The sequence below is a fragment of the Camelus ferus genome, chromosome 19, assembly GCF_009834535.1.
Source record: "Camelus ferus isolate YT-003-E chromosome 19, BCGSAC_Cfer_1.0, whole genome shotgun sequence".
NCBI lineage: Eukaryota > Metazoa > Chordata > Mammalia > Artiodactyla > Camelidae > Camelus > Camelus ferus.
Window position 1 is genome coordinate 18,908,554 of NC_045714.1, and position 15,808 is coordinate 18,924,361.

Consider the following 15,808-nt stretch of genomic DNA (forward strand, 5'->3'; position numbering starts at 1 on the left):
TGAGGATTTGGGGTGAGTTGGTTACCTGCCTTGAAATTGCTAGAACATACTGGAATGTTCCACAACAAGAAACGGAATTTACTGGTTCAGGTACTATTGAAATGCTGAAATGTGCTTTAATTGCACCAGTTGAGGAATCTGCCTTGGAAGAGAGAAACGAGAGAGACCAGCTCTTAGACACACCCTTTCACCCAAACAAATACTTGTGGTTGGCTGGGTAGGGAAGTAAGAGATGTGGAGAAGAAAAAAGTATCTTTAAGTTCAGTATATTTCACATTCAGATGAGGAGCTGAAATCTCTGCAGGTCCCAGAGCAGCTACGGACCACGGGGCGGACTTTAACTTCTCAGCCTCGCTCACGTGAAGAGTGTTCGCCAGCTGCGCATCCACGCGTAACAGTAATGACGTGACAGCCCAGTGGCCTCAGAGTGACATTCCAGTGCCACGAAACCTGCCCCTGAGTTCTTCCCGCAGCTACATCTGCGCACGAGTTATGATTCCAGCCTACCCCAGGCTGGCACAGAAGCTGCTCGGGAATCTGCAGCTCATGCACCTGTGGTCCTCCCGCCTGCTCCCTCAGTGGGAGCCAGGGTGCTCAGGCAGAGGGTATGATGACCTCAGAATCCGGCCTTGACTTGCCACAGGCTTGGGGTTTAGCCCAGGACCCCAGGTTCTAAGGTCCTAACATCCCTGGAGGGCCAGCCTTTGGAAAGAAGAGGAAACAGACTCTCCTGTCTTGCTCTATCCCATCTGAAATGCCCAAGAAGACATCTTGAGGGTAAGGACTGCTGTAGGCTTGTCCACGCATCCCCCCGCCGTGGTTTCCACGAGCAAAGCCCGGGAGGCGTGGAGAGAGGGCGCCCTCTAAGACCGGCAGACGGGACACCACCCGTGCACATCCTTTCTTAAGGTTTTCTGCACAAAAGCAGCAGAAACATTTCCGAGGGTGACTGTGATCATAACTTGTTTGTCTTTCGGGCAGCGATGTTAGCAGAGAGCAGTGACCCTGAGCCACAAGTCAGCACCTCCTGTTTGCCAAGGCAGGGTGGAGCTTGCACTAACCGAGCCGTTGGTCTGAGCGGGACCATGTCTGCAGCTTTTCCTGTGCTGCACTTCAGCCCCAAGGACGGGGGAGATGTCACCCCTGCAGTTGGCGGCCACGTGCAGGTGGGTTCTGTGAGGAGGTTCTCCCTGACCTCTGGCCTCTGACCTCTGACCTGAGGTGCTTCCAGGCGTCTTGCTCCCTTTCAGCCTGTTGATCACGGTTATTCGGAGAAGACTCCCTTCTTATGGGTCAATATTTTTTATGGGTATATATATATATATATACCCATACACAATATACACAATATAGATACTGTGTCTTTTAAAATTTTTTTTTTCTGATGGAGGGACTGGGGATTGAACCCAGGACCTCCTGCATGCTAAGCACGCGCTCTACCACTGAGCTCTACCCTCCTCACCCCTGAGACTGTCTTAAAAAGAAGTCCTCCCAGATGTCTCCTCCTCGCCCTCTTGGACAGACGAGAGAGGGGGCAAAAGTATCTTAACACCCTGGATAGTGTGTAACATTCGTGGTCAACGCAATGTGCTCCCCGCTGCACCATCTGAAAATCACAGATTCTGAAAATCACAGAGGTGTCGCTCCAACAAAGCTAGTGCTCATTCTGCTGAAAATGAAGACCAGCGGGCTCTGTCCTTTTTCTGTCTCATCCTTGGCATTATATAAAACCATGAAAGTTGTCTACTGACAGCGCCGCAAATACCTATTTCTGAGAAGTTATTTCACATAATCTTACTCCCACAGATCAAATATTGGAAAAACATAACGAACATGCTCAGCAAACCCCATTTCTAGTTCCATTTCAAACATATTTGACTTGCTCAGAACCCATCTCAGAAAAGGGGATTGGGACATTGACCCCAAAGCAAATATTCCTATATATTTAATCTGAGCAAAATTTAAAAAAAATCTATCACAAAATCACTGATTTGTCAGAGCTCTAAGACCTTGAACGTCAGGCAGAATTTTACTGCGTTAAAGGTCACTGACGTGCCTCCACCTCTGGTTCCTGAGACAGACATGGTATTCGGAAAATGCTGATGGGATTTGGACAACTGGAAAATATTTGCCAAGTGTTAACCATGGCCTAGCCAATGGCTGGTGCAGAAAGACACAGCTACGTCGCACCGCCTGACCTGGGTGACAAAGCCCGAGAGAGAGGAGGACCCCAGCAGGAAGCCCAGCAGCCCAGCCAAGGGGGAAGGTCTCCACTCCGTGCAAGCTGAGTTAATTTCTTTGCTGAGATGGCCAGAAGGTTCCGAGCCACCCTGACGCCCCCACCTCTTTCCTAAACCCTGACCCTGGTCTTGCATCCACTGTCTCTACAACACAGCGAGGGGAAACCGGGAGGGAAAAGGAGGGACTTACCAGGAAACTTGTTCATCATAAATGAACTGTGAAAAAAATCAAAAGGAGAGAAGATTAGATACACACATGCACACACACGCTTTACAAATGCGCGTTATCCGCCCTTGCTGCTGGCTGGGGGGAACTGGGGCTGGGCTGGGCTGGAGGACGCAGCACCGGTGGGCACGAGACGAGAGCATCACGCCATCCCGTCCCTCCTGTGTTTTCTCTCCAAGGGTGGAGTGAGCGGGAAGCCCCTCCAGCCTGGCTCAGTACGGCCAGATGCGCTGCAGGACTTCAGCTCTGCAAGGGGATGGATGCAGGAGCTGCTGGGTGCTCCCAAACACTCGCCCCTTCTGGGCCACCTGTAAGTGTCTGCACATCTCTGCGTGTCGTACGGCACCTTCACACTTTTATGGAGGCACTCGGACTTCCGTGGACTCCATCTTTTTCTTTTGGTCAACCTGTTCTTTTGTTTCCTTAAAAGAATTTATTTTTTAAAGAAAATTTCGCATCACGACCAGAAGTGGAGAATCAGCACCACTTGGCAACAGCGGAGAGAGAAGAAACACTCAATGCGGTAACAACAGTGAAAACCCTGGCGGGACACTGTTGGTGCCGGTGTCCTCAGCCACAGGCCTGCCGTTTTGTGAGAGGGGATTAGCGAGGATCGGAAGCCGTGGAAGGCACGCAAGTGCCAGACAGAGACCTCCCCCAATCGGTTAGGATCACACAGCAGGACTGGATTTATTTAAGCCCTCGTCCATAACGCATCTAAAATCACTCCTCATTTTGGGGGAAAAAGTGGTAGAATCCTAGCCCTTTGATTTATACAGGGAGTGGAGCCACAGAGAACAGGAGGAATTTTCCTGGCGTTGCTCCATCTGCTGCAGAGTTGGTCCTAGAACCCAGCCCTGGCTCTTAATTTCACGTTTTTCCGTGACACCCTTATGTGCCCAGATGGCACGATGCTGACACAAGACGAACGCCCTCAAACTTCATCCAAGCAGATTCACAGTTCTTCCTTTGCACACTCACAGGACACCACTGATTTGCATGCCATCACCTCTGAGTGTCTTTCCAGCAGGGGCAGTGGCCCTCAGGATATTCCAGGGCAGAACCCTCTGGGCGTAGAGGGTGTCGACCACACGGAGATGGTAAACTCGGCTGACAACTTGGCATTGCTTCAGCAACCAGCGATTATAACCACCGCCAGTTGTGGGAGACACAGAGAAAACCTCAAAGACCAGCAGGTACGGCTCAGAAGGCACATAAAAGGAACCCCCTCCAATCATCCCAGAGAAGCACAGAGAAGGATGGGGAGAAACGGGCCACCCTCATCTGTAACCCGCTCTTCCCAACAAGATGCTGAAAAAGACAGCAGCTTCATTAGTTTGTCGTTCTGTTACGTGTCATTGTCGGATCCAGCAGGCCGACATTTGGATGAGAATGTCAAAGCAGAGCGGGAAGAGAAACAAAGAAGCAAGGTGAGCCCCCCAGGCTCCCAGCTGGACGGCATGGAGTCCATTCCCCAAGGAGGCCCTTACTCAGTCACCTTTAATCACTGGCTTTCAAAAAATCCAAGAAATCAGGGAACAGAACAAATGATTTAAGCTGGAAAATGCTTTCTATTAATTGAACTTAATCCAGTATCGGTCCTGGGCAGCCAGCTGGAACAATCAATTTGTAGCCACTTAAGAGCACAAGATACTGGTGAAGAGTTTATTAGGGGACCAACCTAATTTCCGTCTACGGGGAAGGCAGCCGATACTCTGTAAGGTGAAAGCAGCCTTGAGGAAGCCTTATTCTGTGCCATCTAGTTGACAGGTGGGGGTGGAGATCCGTATGTCTCAGCTATTGATTTTTGTCTCAATAATTGAATCAGTGGGGAAAAAAATCAGAATGGGCTTAATTGTGCAAAAGATTCCAAAGTGAGGACAGAATTTACAGGGAACACAATAAATCAGAAATAGTGGGGCACGCCTGGACGAGACTGGACTAGACACACGATTAAGGACAGAGCCTGGAGCCTGACGTCAAGGTGATGGCTGTGGCCCGGGGTGTTGGAGGTGGGGGTGTGGTTCAGGGAGGCAGTCGGGGAGCGAGAAATGCAGGCATCTATGCAAGTACCAGCGAACGGGCGATGGGGAACCTCCGAACCTCAGGGGCAGTGACGCCGGCCACTGAGCACCCGGAGCCCCGACGCCTCGGCGACCTCGTGGCCCAGGAGCGATCGCGGTCTGGGTTGTACCCCACTACTCCAAGAGGGTTGGCTGGGAATGCGAGGCGTCAAAAAAAGAACAATCAAATGGATAAAAGGGCTAGAGATCAGGCCTTTAAGGAAACCTAAGCGGAAAGAGGCGTGTTGGTGGAGAGAAAGGCGGCGGAGGGTGAGCTACGCCCTCCCTCCGGTGTCTGGTGGAGCCTGGAGGAGGCCGACCAGCGGACGGACACAACTCAGCACTGAAACGGGGGAGGGGGCCCTGCCCACAGTGTTCCTTCCGGAGGGCACGTCACCGGACCATCCCGACGGGGCCTGGGGCCGCCGTGTCTGCCAAGGTCGGCGCAGGCAAAGGTCACTCTGGATGAACCACGTGTGGGTCAGAGAGCAGCCCCCACCAGCGTGTGCAGCAGACGGCTCACGGGGTGTCGCTGATGGCTGCAGGGAGCGGACTTCTTATTCCTTACACATTTTATTTTATTTAGTTCTCTTAAGACAAGTGCTTCATGTCCCTCTGTATTCCCACGCTCTTTCTGGGAGTAAAAGAAGACATCTTCCGCCACCCACGAGGGCGGGGTGACTGGGGCAGAAGAAAATCATTCGCGCACCTGAAGCAAGAAACCGCGCCCCCAGTTCCAGCCGGCCCCACTAGGTGGCGCTCGCGTCCCAGCCCCGCGCCAGGCGGCGCTGCCCAGGCAGGCAGGTCAGGGAGGTCGACAGGAAGTCGGACCAGGTCCCCTTCGTAGCTCCGTTAAATCTCCTGGAAGGAGGGCAAGCACCTCAAGACAGACAGCCTCCCGCGGACGCCTGCAGCCAGCCCACGGCTGTCACGGGGCGAGATGGCGGCCTGGAGGCGGCGCCTGCCCGTCGTCTTGAGATGGGGTCGGGTGGGTCCCTTCTCTTACTCCAACACACAGTCCCCAGTCCAGGGACCTGCCTAGCCGCCTTCTGAGCTGACCCACCCTTTTCCCAGGAGGGATTTTGAAAACAAGCCTTGGGAAAGCAGCTCTCTGTGCTCTGCTGGCTGTTTGGGGCCAGGCCCACAATCGCTCCAGGACACTGTGGGGCTGGCTGGCACTGGTATCTGGACCCCCATTTGCTGCACACGCTGGTCGGGGGAGGGGGCTGCTCTCTGACCCACACGTGGTTCATCCAGAGCGACCTTTGCCTTCGCCCTAAGCTTTCCACCTGTTCTGCAGATGTGCTAAATGGGAACACACAGGCGTGAATCTGAAAAAACACTCTCTTCCTCCAGGCCTGGGAGAACCGGTTGGGTACCATGGAAACCAGCTTTGCAGTGCTGGAGTCTGCTCCAGAATTCTTCCGAGAGGGACAGGCAGGTGAATCCCTGGATGGCAGAGCATCCCAGGGGCCTGCCCGGGCAGCGGCCCACTCACGATGGAGCAGCAGGGGGACGACAGGCAGGGATCACCCAGGTGAGGGGGCAGGAGGGGAGAGGCTGGGCTGGCAGGCCCTGGGTTGGCTGACCAGGAGTGCAGTGCGGCCGCCTTGCGGAAGCGAAGACCTTGTAACCTGGACCGTGATCACTGGCACTGTTGGCATTCTGAGCAGTGAAAGTAACAGTAAAAAAGCACATCTTCTCCCCTTTGCTGGGAAGGGATGCAGCCCCTTAGACACTTCTCACCCCAGAGTGTGGAGATGCCCTCAGGAGATGTGCCCACATGGAGGCCTGACTTCCTTAGCTTTGGGGACCGAGGGTGCAGGGTGGTCTAGCTGAGGCCACGGCAATCCCCTTTGAGGAATCAGACGGAATACACTGGAAAACGGCTGTCAGGCACAGATATGGTTTCCCTGTGAAGAGTACACAGGAACTCCGGCATTAGGATTCCTGCTGGGCCCATCTGGCGGTGGCGGGGCTGCAGGAGGGTAGCGGTCGAGAGGATCTGGAGGCCGGGCCTGAGCAGAGCTGGGCATCCGCCAGACACAGGCAGGGCAGGCCACAGGAGGAGGGAAGCGGCCAGAGGACGGAGTTAGGATGCAGGAGACGACGGTTTTCAACCAATGGCCACGTTCGCTGAGCAGTGCAGAAACACAGACGTGTAACTGAAATGTCCAAGCTGCTGCCCTCGGGAAAGGGGAGGCTCCTCTGAGCATCCCCCAGTCCGGCCAACCACCTCCCGGGTCCGGGAGCAAACACACGATGCCCCGGCTCCTTCCCTCTCCCAGCACCACTGATGGAAGTCCTTCCTCCTCTCAGTGGCAGGGATTTCCGAGCAGGTGACCCTTCGTACGCCCACAGGTGGTTTGTTTAAGGAACTTGAACATCCTTGCCTGTGAGAATCTTCCAGCTGCTGGAGTCATTCCCACTTGGCCGCTTGGCCGGGGGAGCTGAGATGTAATTATGATCGTCAGGGCCTTGGGATCACTAAACTGGAGAGAGAGGAGGGGGTCTGATAGGAGAGGGCTGTGGAGCCGGGGTGGGGGTAGGGGGCTGAAGGACAGTCATCAGCATGAGCCGAAGACGTTTTCCTCTCACAGAAAGGGCGAGAGAAGATTTTTGCATCATTTAAGATTAGTCATCTTAATGAAAGGACTCCAGGAGTGGGGAGGCAGACGCTCAGTCTAAGGACGTAAAGTGCGTGCTCCAGACGCCCCCGTGGTGTTGGATTGCGTGGTGGGTGAGGTAAAATCAGACTGCACGAGGCAGACTGTGTTGGAGGGAAAATCCGAATTCTTTGCAGGGGTGATGTGACTGTACATCATATGCACCCGCTCTGGTAAACCTGAGGTATCATAGCTCCCTCACCTTGGGCAAATCCCTGAATTCCTGCAGCCTCGGTTTTGCCACCTGTAAAATGGGACTCACGTAACTGCTAGCTTGCAGAGTTGTAGTTTTTCCCCTCTTTTTTTAAAATTTATTTTTATGTTTTGATTGGAGTAGAGTTGATTTACAGTGTCGTGCTGGTTTCTGGTGCACAGCACAGTGATTCAGTTATATATGCACATGTTCCTTTTCCTATTCTTTTTCATAATAGGCTATTGCAAGATACTGAATATAGTTCCCCGTGCAGTTTTTTCATCCACAGACTCAGCAGGGCACTCAGTCCCACGGGAAGCAGGCGGCCTATGCTTGTTGGAGCCAGCACGTGCCTGGGAGGAAGCAGGTTTTGTTTTGCTGGAAGGATCTGCTCTCCACAGCTGTGCTATCCAAGGTGGTAGGCACGAGCTGTCCAAGATGGCTACGTACAACTGAATTAATTAAAAACTCAGTTCCTCGGTCTCACTGGCAGCATTTCAGGAGCTCCACAGCTCCCGTGCCCTGGGGCTGCAGGACTGAACAGTGCTGCTCGGGCCGCCTCTGGGTGGCCGGGTTGGCTGACTTGTGCCTCCTTGTCCGCATGGAGTCCCCTTCAGAGTGGGGGACCACAGGGAGCAGAGGGGGCGTCACCTCAGATGAGCCCTGATGCCTGCCAGCACCCAGGTTGCCCGGAGGGGCCCCCAGCTGGTGCCTTCTCCAGGTGGCCAGCACTCCCCAGACTGGGTCCGTGATCCCTCTGAGTGACCTGGAACCTGCCTCAGAAGCCTGTCCACTCCCCCTGGAAGTTTCCCTTCTCTTGATGCTCATAATCCCCGATCTCAAAGCAGAGCTGAAGGGTAAAAATAAAGTATTCCTTTTAGGGCAGCTGTGAGATTGACGATATAATGAATCATTTGCATTTATGTAAATTACACGATTATGTAAATTACAGTAACATTTCCATAACAGAGACAGTCTGGGCCTGCCGGAATTTGGAGAGAGAAGAAGGTGGGGAGGCCTGAGCTGCCCATCCTCATCCTCAGCCGGGGGTGGGTGGTCTGTAAGGCTCGCAGACTATCCACAGGTAGGGGCTCACAGGACATGCTCCGAAGAGCCCAGAGTGCTAGCGGGACCTAAACGGTGACACCTATCTTGCAGAGGGAGACCCACATCGTGGGGGAGCCTCCTGGGCCATGTCCAGCTTCTCTGGGCTTGATGCTTCGCTGTAGAGAATGTCACCAGGGGTAAAGGGGGGACACTTGACGGGGAGGCGAAAAGGCACCAAACATGCTGTATGTTTTTGAAACCACGACTGCTTTAGACAAGAGCACATTCTTATTTTCTTCTGCTCCCTCCTTAAAAAACAACAACAAACAAACTAGAAAACAGCAGAGAGCAAAGGTTAGGTGGATTCCTGACGTGACGTGACATGAACTGAGTCCCTTGTCTCTAAGTTAGCTGTTTGAAGCTCTGTTGGTTTCAGAATGTGCACGCTGGCCCGACTCCTGTGGTTTGGCTTCTTGGCCTGTCCCTCTGCATCAGCTGTTTTGGAATCTGGGTAGTAATGACCCTCTGAGCACTCCCCTGGCCCAGCGGCCCTTCAGCATCCCGGGAGAAGTCATCTTCCCTGCTCTTTGGATCCCCAGCCCTCACAGATTGTCCTCAGGGCTCCTCTGCGTGGGTCTGAAGGGCCTCTCGCTGGGATGTACATGGAAGTGGCATCTGGTCCCACTCAGTCCAGATGTGCCCTCCAGGTGAATGAGTGCTTCATTCCATCACCTTGGGGGACCTGCAAGTCCATCTTCTGAACATTTCAGAACCATACAAAAGGGGAGAGGGTGAAAAAAAAAACCCTAACAGTTAAAATAAATTACTGGAATGGTTGGTAATTATCTGTGGGTAGAAGGAGAGCTTTTAAATACAGGACTTTCCAGCGCCCATTGCCGGGTCTGATGGAGAAGCTTCGTGTTATGGAAGGAAAACCTGAAGAAAAGTGCTTCTGTTACCATAGAAACAGAAAGAGGAGACTAGGAAACCTTGACAGAAAGATTCAGCATGTGGAGCGGCGGCCTGGGGCTGGCGCTGGGGCAGATTTGGGGAAACCGAGAAACCCCTGTGCTAAGTGCTGCTCCTCTGGACACAAGGCTGCTTTGCTCCTCGCACCGTTTTTAAGTCTCAGGTGGAGAGGACCCCAAGAACTAACAGCTGTCAGGAATCCAGACAACCAAGCCACCACCATGCTCCACCTTGGCCATTCCCAAAGTTTACCCTGGAGACGATCATTGCCACGCAGCAGACGAACATCATGTCCAACCATATTTGAGATTGTGTTTCTCCAAGTGCGGTGGGTGCCGCTGGCATCAGACTCACAGAGGAAGATCTTGGTTAAGGTGAAGTTTCCTGGGTCCAACCACCGAACCTACTGAATTAAAATCTCTGGGTTGTGTGTTTCCAGTAAGCATGCTGGGCGTTTCCAGGGCATGCTGAATTTGGAGGAACTTCTGTTAAAGTAAAAAGGATCAAGACTAAACCCTGAGGTCTCAGATTTTATCTTTTCCATTACTTCCTAACAGCGGAGAAATGTAATTTTTCTCAAGATCCTAAAACTCGAGCCCTGACGCCGGGTCTGTAAAGACTCAGTCCAACCTCTAGGTCACAGCAGAGAATCACTTGCTTTTACACTCTGTTGCTGTCGGAGCCGCTGGCGTCCCATGTGCAGCTGGCTCAGCTCTGATTCATCCACAGCAGACAGGTTGCTCTGCCCAAAATCCCTGCGCGGGTGAGCATCACCCACAGCCAGAGGAAGCAAAATCGCTTTACTACTTCACACGTCATTAGCAGCATCACACTTGTTCTATCTCAAACACGTCCAGATAAATTTGACAGAAGACAGGCTATTTCACACACAGTCCAGGAAGCGGCTATGTGAAAACAGAGGGAAGCCGACGCTGGCAGTTCTGCCACTGGGCGTGGATGTCGCTGAGTTTACGCTCCTGGGGAGGTCTTGGACTGCGCTGTTCTGTCTCATCACCTCGCCTCTAGCAGGGTGGGCGTGTCTTTGGATTTCAGCAAAGTGCAGAGCGCTGTTCAGTTACTCCACCCCCTAAGATGTCTCTTGAAAAAAGTAACTTCCAAGAATCATCCTAAAATACCCCGAAGGCAGAAGAGCAGAGCGCACGTGATGTGCGTGGGCTTGGACGTCACAGGACAAAGCTCCTGCAGAGTTTGCTTTAGCAGTCTGGGCTGGGTGAATGCAGGCTTCTAGATTTGGGGTGATCACACCTTTTCCACAGGTACAAGAACACAGAGTTCATGTGTGTCCCTAAGTCTGCTGATCGGGAGTTCAACAGGCACACAAGCGTCTTCATTCCAGTATGATCATTGGAGCCCTTCTGTTCCTGGGGGCTGGTCTTGACCCTCCAGGTCATCAGTTGCCCCTGGAATGAGGAGGCTGTGGCTGTAAACCTAACTGACTGCAGACCTGCTGTTGACTGAAGGGCGCATCTGATTCCTTGGGGAAAGCCTAGTGTTAAACATCACTTTTGGTTCATCTGTATAGAGAGTTACAATTAAATAATCTACAGGCAGTGCTTTGTGCACAGTCGGCCCTTCAGTGGATCTTATTTCTGTTCTGTAGGTAAGAAAACTGAAGCCTGTAGAGACTGATTCCCCCAAGGTCATTAGGGCCGGTCAGGGGGGAGGGGGCCAGAGGAGGAGTCAGAGCTGCTGACACCCACGTCTGTGTCCTTCTGACTTGCTGTCCTCCTTCTCCTGGACGGCTCCCCTTGCCGAGCTGAGGGGTTTGGGTTTGTCCCCACAGGTGACATGGAGCCACTGGGCATTTAAACCAAAGACGGGCATTTGCAAGTTTTCTTTGTAGAGACACCACTGGGGTGGCTCTGAGGACCGACCGGGGGAGAAGTGGGTGGGCGGCTGGGAAGTTACTTGTTGCAACATTAACCTACAATGAGCTTGGTCAGTTCAGGCCAGAGAGGCCTGAAACCTCAAGCAAAATGGGCTACGGTGGGGGGGACGCTGGGGAGGTTTTTCCAAAGTGAAAACTCACAGGACAATTAAGCTGAGTGGGTGCAGTGGGAGTTGCGGGGAAGGTCAGTTTAACACACCCCCGGGTAGGGTGGGAATGGGAGTGTAGAGACGCGTTGGGTTTGGGACATGAAGGTGTCTGGTAGAAAGCTGCTTACCCACCACGGGCCTCAGGGATGCCACTGCAGGAATGCGGTGAGGGTGACGATGGCACTGGGCACTGCGGGACGGCCAGGGAGGGCGGGGAGGGAATTCCCCACCCAGGGACACTGATGCCGAAGGGGGTTACTGAGGAGCCCGCGAGGAGAGGGAGGGGCGGGCTGGGGCTCACAGGAGAACAGCAGGGCAGGCTCAGTGGAGCCCGGTGACCAGAGCCAGCCCCGGCTCAGAGCGCAGAGCACCAGGCTTGGGTCCTGGGTGATCAAAGCAGCCGGAAGAAAGAACAGCCGCCTCCACGCACCTGCTCCGCCTGGAGGAGCCGCGCGCAACCCTGAGTGGGGGAGGGTGACTGGGAGGGAAAAGGCCTGGATCCTGGCGAGGTGCCCGCCACACACTTACCACGATAAGCGCGACCACGGATAGCGTGTAGTAAATCGAATCCCGCAGCAGGCACCAGGAGGAAAGAGCCACAACCTGGGAAGAGGGGAGAGAAGGTGAGAAAAGGGGCAGCCTGGCAAAGGAGGCTCCCAGACACACAGCCTAGTGTTCCTCTCCATCCTGGACCCAGACCTCTGCCGGCTGACAGGGCTTTACTGAAGGTCTTTAGGGCTAATAGTCCAGAGCCCCTGAAAATCAGATGCCGCGATGGAACTGAATCTGCAGTGGCTTCACTGGGGTGACGCCCAGGAGAGAGGACAGGGAGGGATCTGGGGAAGGTGGGAGGGCTGCCCAGCCAGGACTGGGGTCTGACCCCTGGAGGACAGGGAAGGCTGGGTGGACGGACAGACCAAGGCAGGTCCTGCAAGGCCGAGTCAAAGTCCCGCGTCTCCCAGGAACCTCAGCTCAGCAACCCTAACGCCAAGGGGACGGGAGGAGCCATCTCACCCTGTGTCCTTGTCAGCACTCCACCCAGAGCCGGGCAGCTGCCGCCCTTCAGAAGGGGCGCGGACAGCTGACCTGCTAAACCCATCCCCGGCCCTCTTCTCTCATCTCTGCTAAATGCCTGGCCCTGTGTACACTTGACCCCTGGCTTAATCAGAATTTTTAAAATCTTGTTTTGCATATTGATCTAGAGAAAATGTTATCTTAGCAGCGGGCAGATGTCCCTGTAAGACGTGGTGGCTCTGCTGAGACCAGTGGACACGCTGCTGGAGGCTAAGCGCCTTGACCCACTGTGTGCAGACTTCCTGCGGGAGAAGGAGGCCCCTGGCGCACGGAGGAGGGGAGGGGCCGGGCTGGCGCTGTGGGAGGGGAGGGGCGTGGGGAGGGGAGGGGCGTGGGGAGGGGAGGGGCGTGGGGGCGGCGCGGGGCGGGGCGCGGCGCGGGCGGGGCGCGGCGCGGGGCGGGGCGCCAACGCCGGGTCAAGATCTCTGTTCTGGAGGAAGAGCCCTTTCTCCTCAAGTCCTTCAGTCTCTTTTGGCGGGAAACCCCGTGTTCTTCCTGTGCTTTGTGAGTGGGTCTGCTCTGGCAGACCCGCAGAAAGCAGCAGTGCCACGCGGGGGGCGCTTCCTGGGCGGGCAGGCACATCCCCCTCCCGCCTCCTGAGAAAAGCGCCAGCCCCGCCACGGCCACAGGCCACGGACGTCTAGCTGCCTTTGCCCTCGGCCTCGGAAGCGGAGAAGGACGCTGCAAATGTCAGCTCTCAGCCGGGCTGGCGACAGCCACACGCTGCACGCAAGACAACAGGGAAACAGAGTCCAGGCAAAGGCAAAGGTGCCCCTCCCCCCGCCTGTCTGAAGGGAAAGATCGGGCAGAGCCGAACACAGAGGGCTTTCTGGATTCAGCGAGCAGAAGAGCCGCGACTTAAGCACAACCGTCAGTGAACAAGGAGGTCGGCCTCTCCCCACTCACGCCTTCTTCCGCTGCTGTGGGGGCACCGAGGTATTTTCCTTATTAGGTTTCGTATTTGCAGATCTGGGTTGCAGATGACGGGGTTGTCCAGAAAAGGACTCGTGCCTCAAGACTCACATCAGGACTATAAGGCGCCCTCTACCCTTTATCAGGCTCCTCTTGCTCTGCCTGCTCTTAGAACGGGTGACCATCGCTCACCGCCTACGGAACAGGATGAAGTGGACCAGACTGCTCATTTTCCTTCAGGTCATAAAAGGCTGTGACTAAAATTTATTAGAATTAGGCAAGTGGACTTAGAGCATGTGACAAATATCAATTCTGAATTTTCTTAAAGAATCGTTTGGGCTTTTAGTTAAAGATGGCAGACTGAACACATCCCAGCATCTTTGCTCTTTCTTGTTACAGCTGTAACAAGGTAACAGTGAAGGGATATTTATTTTAACAAGACATAAACCTGTGAGGAAAAAATAATAGAAGAGCTGACCAGAGCAACAAGATTTTGGAGGCTGGGAACCAGAAGAAGAGATGGTCATTCGGCTGGCAGCGAGCCAAGCTCTAGATGTGGCGGGAAAGGTGGGCCTGAATGCTGGATGACGGAGAGACTGTTTAAGAATTTAACCCCAAACTTCCTCCCTCACTTCAAGCAGATCAGTCACTGCACATCCTGCACCCTAACGGAAATAGGAGACCTGGCATTTACAGAGCAGAAGTTCCAGAAAACAGAGGAGAGGAAATAAATCAAATAAATAATTAGAGACAAATTCCCAGACATGTGCATTTTCTGGCACAGTGGACAAAGTGATGTATACCAAGGCATATCATAATGAATTTTCAGAATACTGGGCCAAAAATTGGTCCCAGAAACTGCCAGAGAGAGAAAAGCTGGGTTATATGCAAATAGTCAACACCAGAGTGACATTTTATTTCTCAACAAAAGCACTGAAAACTAGAAGACAATGGAGGAATGAACGCCTTTGAAATAAGAAAGGAAAATGATTTCAACCTGGAATTCAACACCCAGCCACATTGTTCATTTAAAGTGAGAGAAGAATAAAAATAAAAGTTTAACTTTCTTAAAAAATTTACTTTCTGGGTACCCTTTTTCAAAAAGCTCCTTGAGGATGTGCTCCACCAAAACCAGGGAGGAAACCACCTGTTACACAGAATTATGTCACAATCAGTCATCACACCAAACAGTAAAAATCTGTGTAATAAGTGGAGATTTCCAGAATGGTGGTGAAGGAGGATTCTAGAAAGGTGGTGAAAGGAGATTCCAAAATGAAACTTTTGCAGGTCAGAAGACTCAGAAGAAATGATGCCAAAGGGACAAAAACTGATCGAATATCTGGTAATTCTGAACCCACGGAAAGGAGACTGGAAATCTCTGGGAATAGAACATAGAAACCTAAGCAAATGAACAGCAACAACAAAAAAGACAGTTAGAAGCCACGGGGACAACAGAGTTGTGCAGGAAAGGTGAGTCATTACGTACTCACGGCTCAGCTGTACGCAGTGGTCATCCAGTCATGATAAACGGAGCACAGACTACTGCCTAACCACACTGATGGTGTGGTTACTCGGGGAGGACGGAGGGGTGGGTAGTAGGGGTGGGTAGGGTTGAAAGACACCTTAACCCTCCTCTTCCATACTGTGAAGCCACGGATAATACTCGACACCGAAAAATCAAGTAGCAGTGTGTAACTTGGAGACACTGAGCATGTAACAGCCAAGCCAGTGGAAAGCAACTGCCTCTGATGGGCAGGAAACTGGTGCTGGGGCCCGGAGGGTGGCCGCCTTTCCTAACAAGCCCTCCGGGACTGGCTGCTTCCAAAAGCTCTGTGCATACATCTGCGATAAAAATAAAAACTAAAATAAAAACAAAAAAGTATAACCCAAGTTACGCACTTAGATTTACAGCTGCACGACACAGACCTCACGCTTGGCGTAGATGTCAAATCTGCGTGGATAACGATATATTTTACCTCTTTATAAGTAGAATAGTTTTCAATGTATGGACTGTCCCCCAATTTCAGCTCCAGATTCAGAGCCTACACTTACCAAAACCAATTTTTTTCTAGAGAAGCAATGAATCGGAGGACAAGTAAGAAGGTGCCAAATCAGAGAATAATTTTTCTCCATGCTCTAGAGGGAAAGTGAAGGCATACTTGATTCTGCGTAACCACAGTGAACGCTGTGACCGCGACCTCGTCTTCACCTCTGTCTTACCCTTCCGTGCCCACCACTCATCACAACAGCAAATCAGTATCTCATGTTTCCTGTACATAAGAAGATCTGGAAGGGTTGTCTCACTCAGTCAGTTCAGTAAGGTGGGCACTGTCACCCCCACTGGCCAGCAATCTGGGCTT

General features: G+C 52.9%; 1 protein-coding gene across 3 annotated transcripts in view; it reads right to left on the reverse strand.

Annotated features, from left to right (window-relative positions):
* Positions 1 to 15,808, reverse strand: part of SLC24A3 (solute carrier family 24 member 3) — a 428,089-nt gene that overhangs the window by 45,883 nt on the left and 366,398 nt on the right. For all 3 annotated transcript variants that reach the window (XM_032461762.1, XM_032461760.1, XM_032461759.1), the window contains 2 exons: positions 11,991 to 12,065; positions 2,431 to 2,456 (listed from right to left, as the gene is read on the reverse strand). In XM_032461762.1, coding sequence (XP_032317653.1) covers positions 2,431 to 2,456; positions 11,991 to 12,065 — 101 coding nt within the window. The remainder of the gene's footprint in view (positions 1 to 2,430; positions 2,457 to 11,990; positions 12,066 to 15,808) is intronic.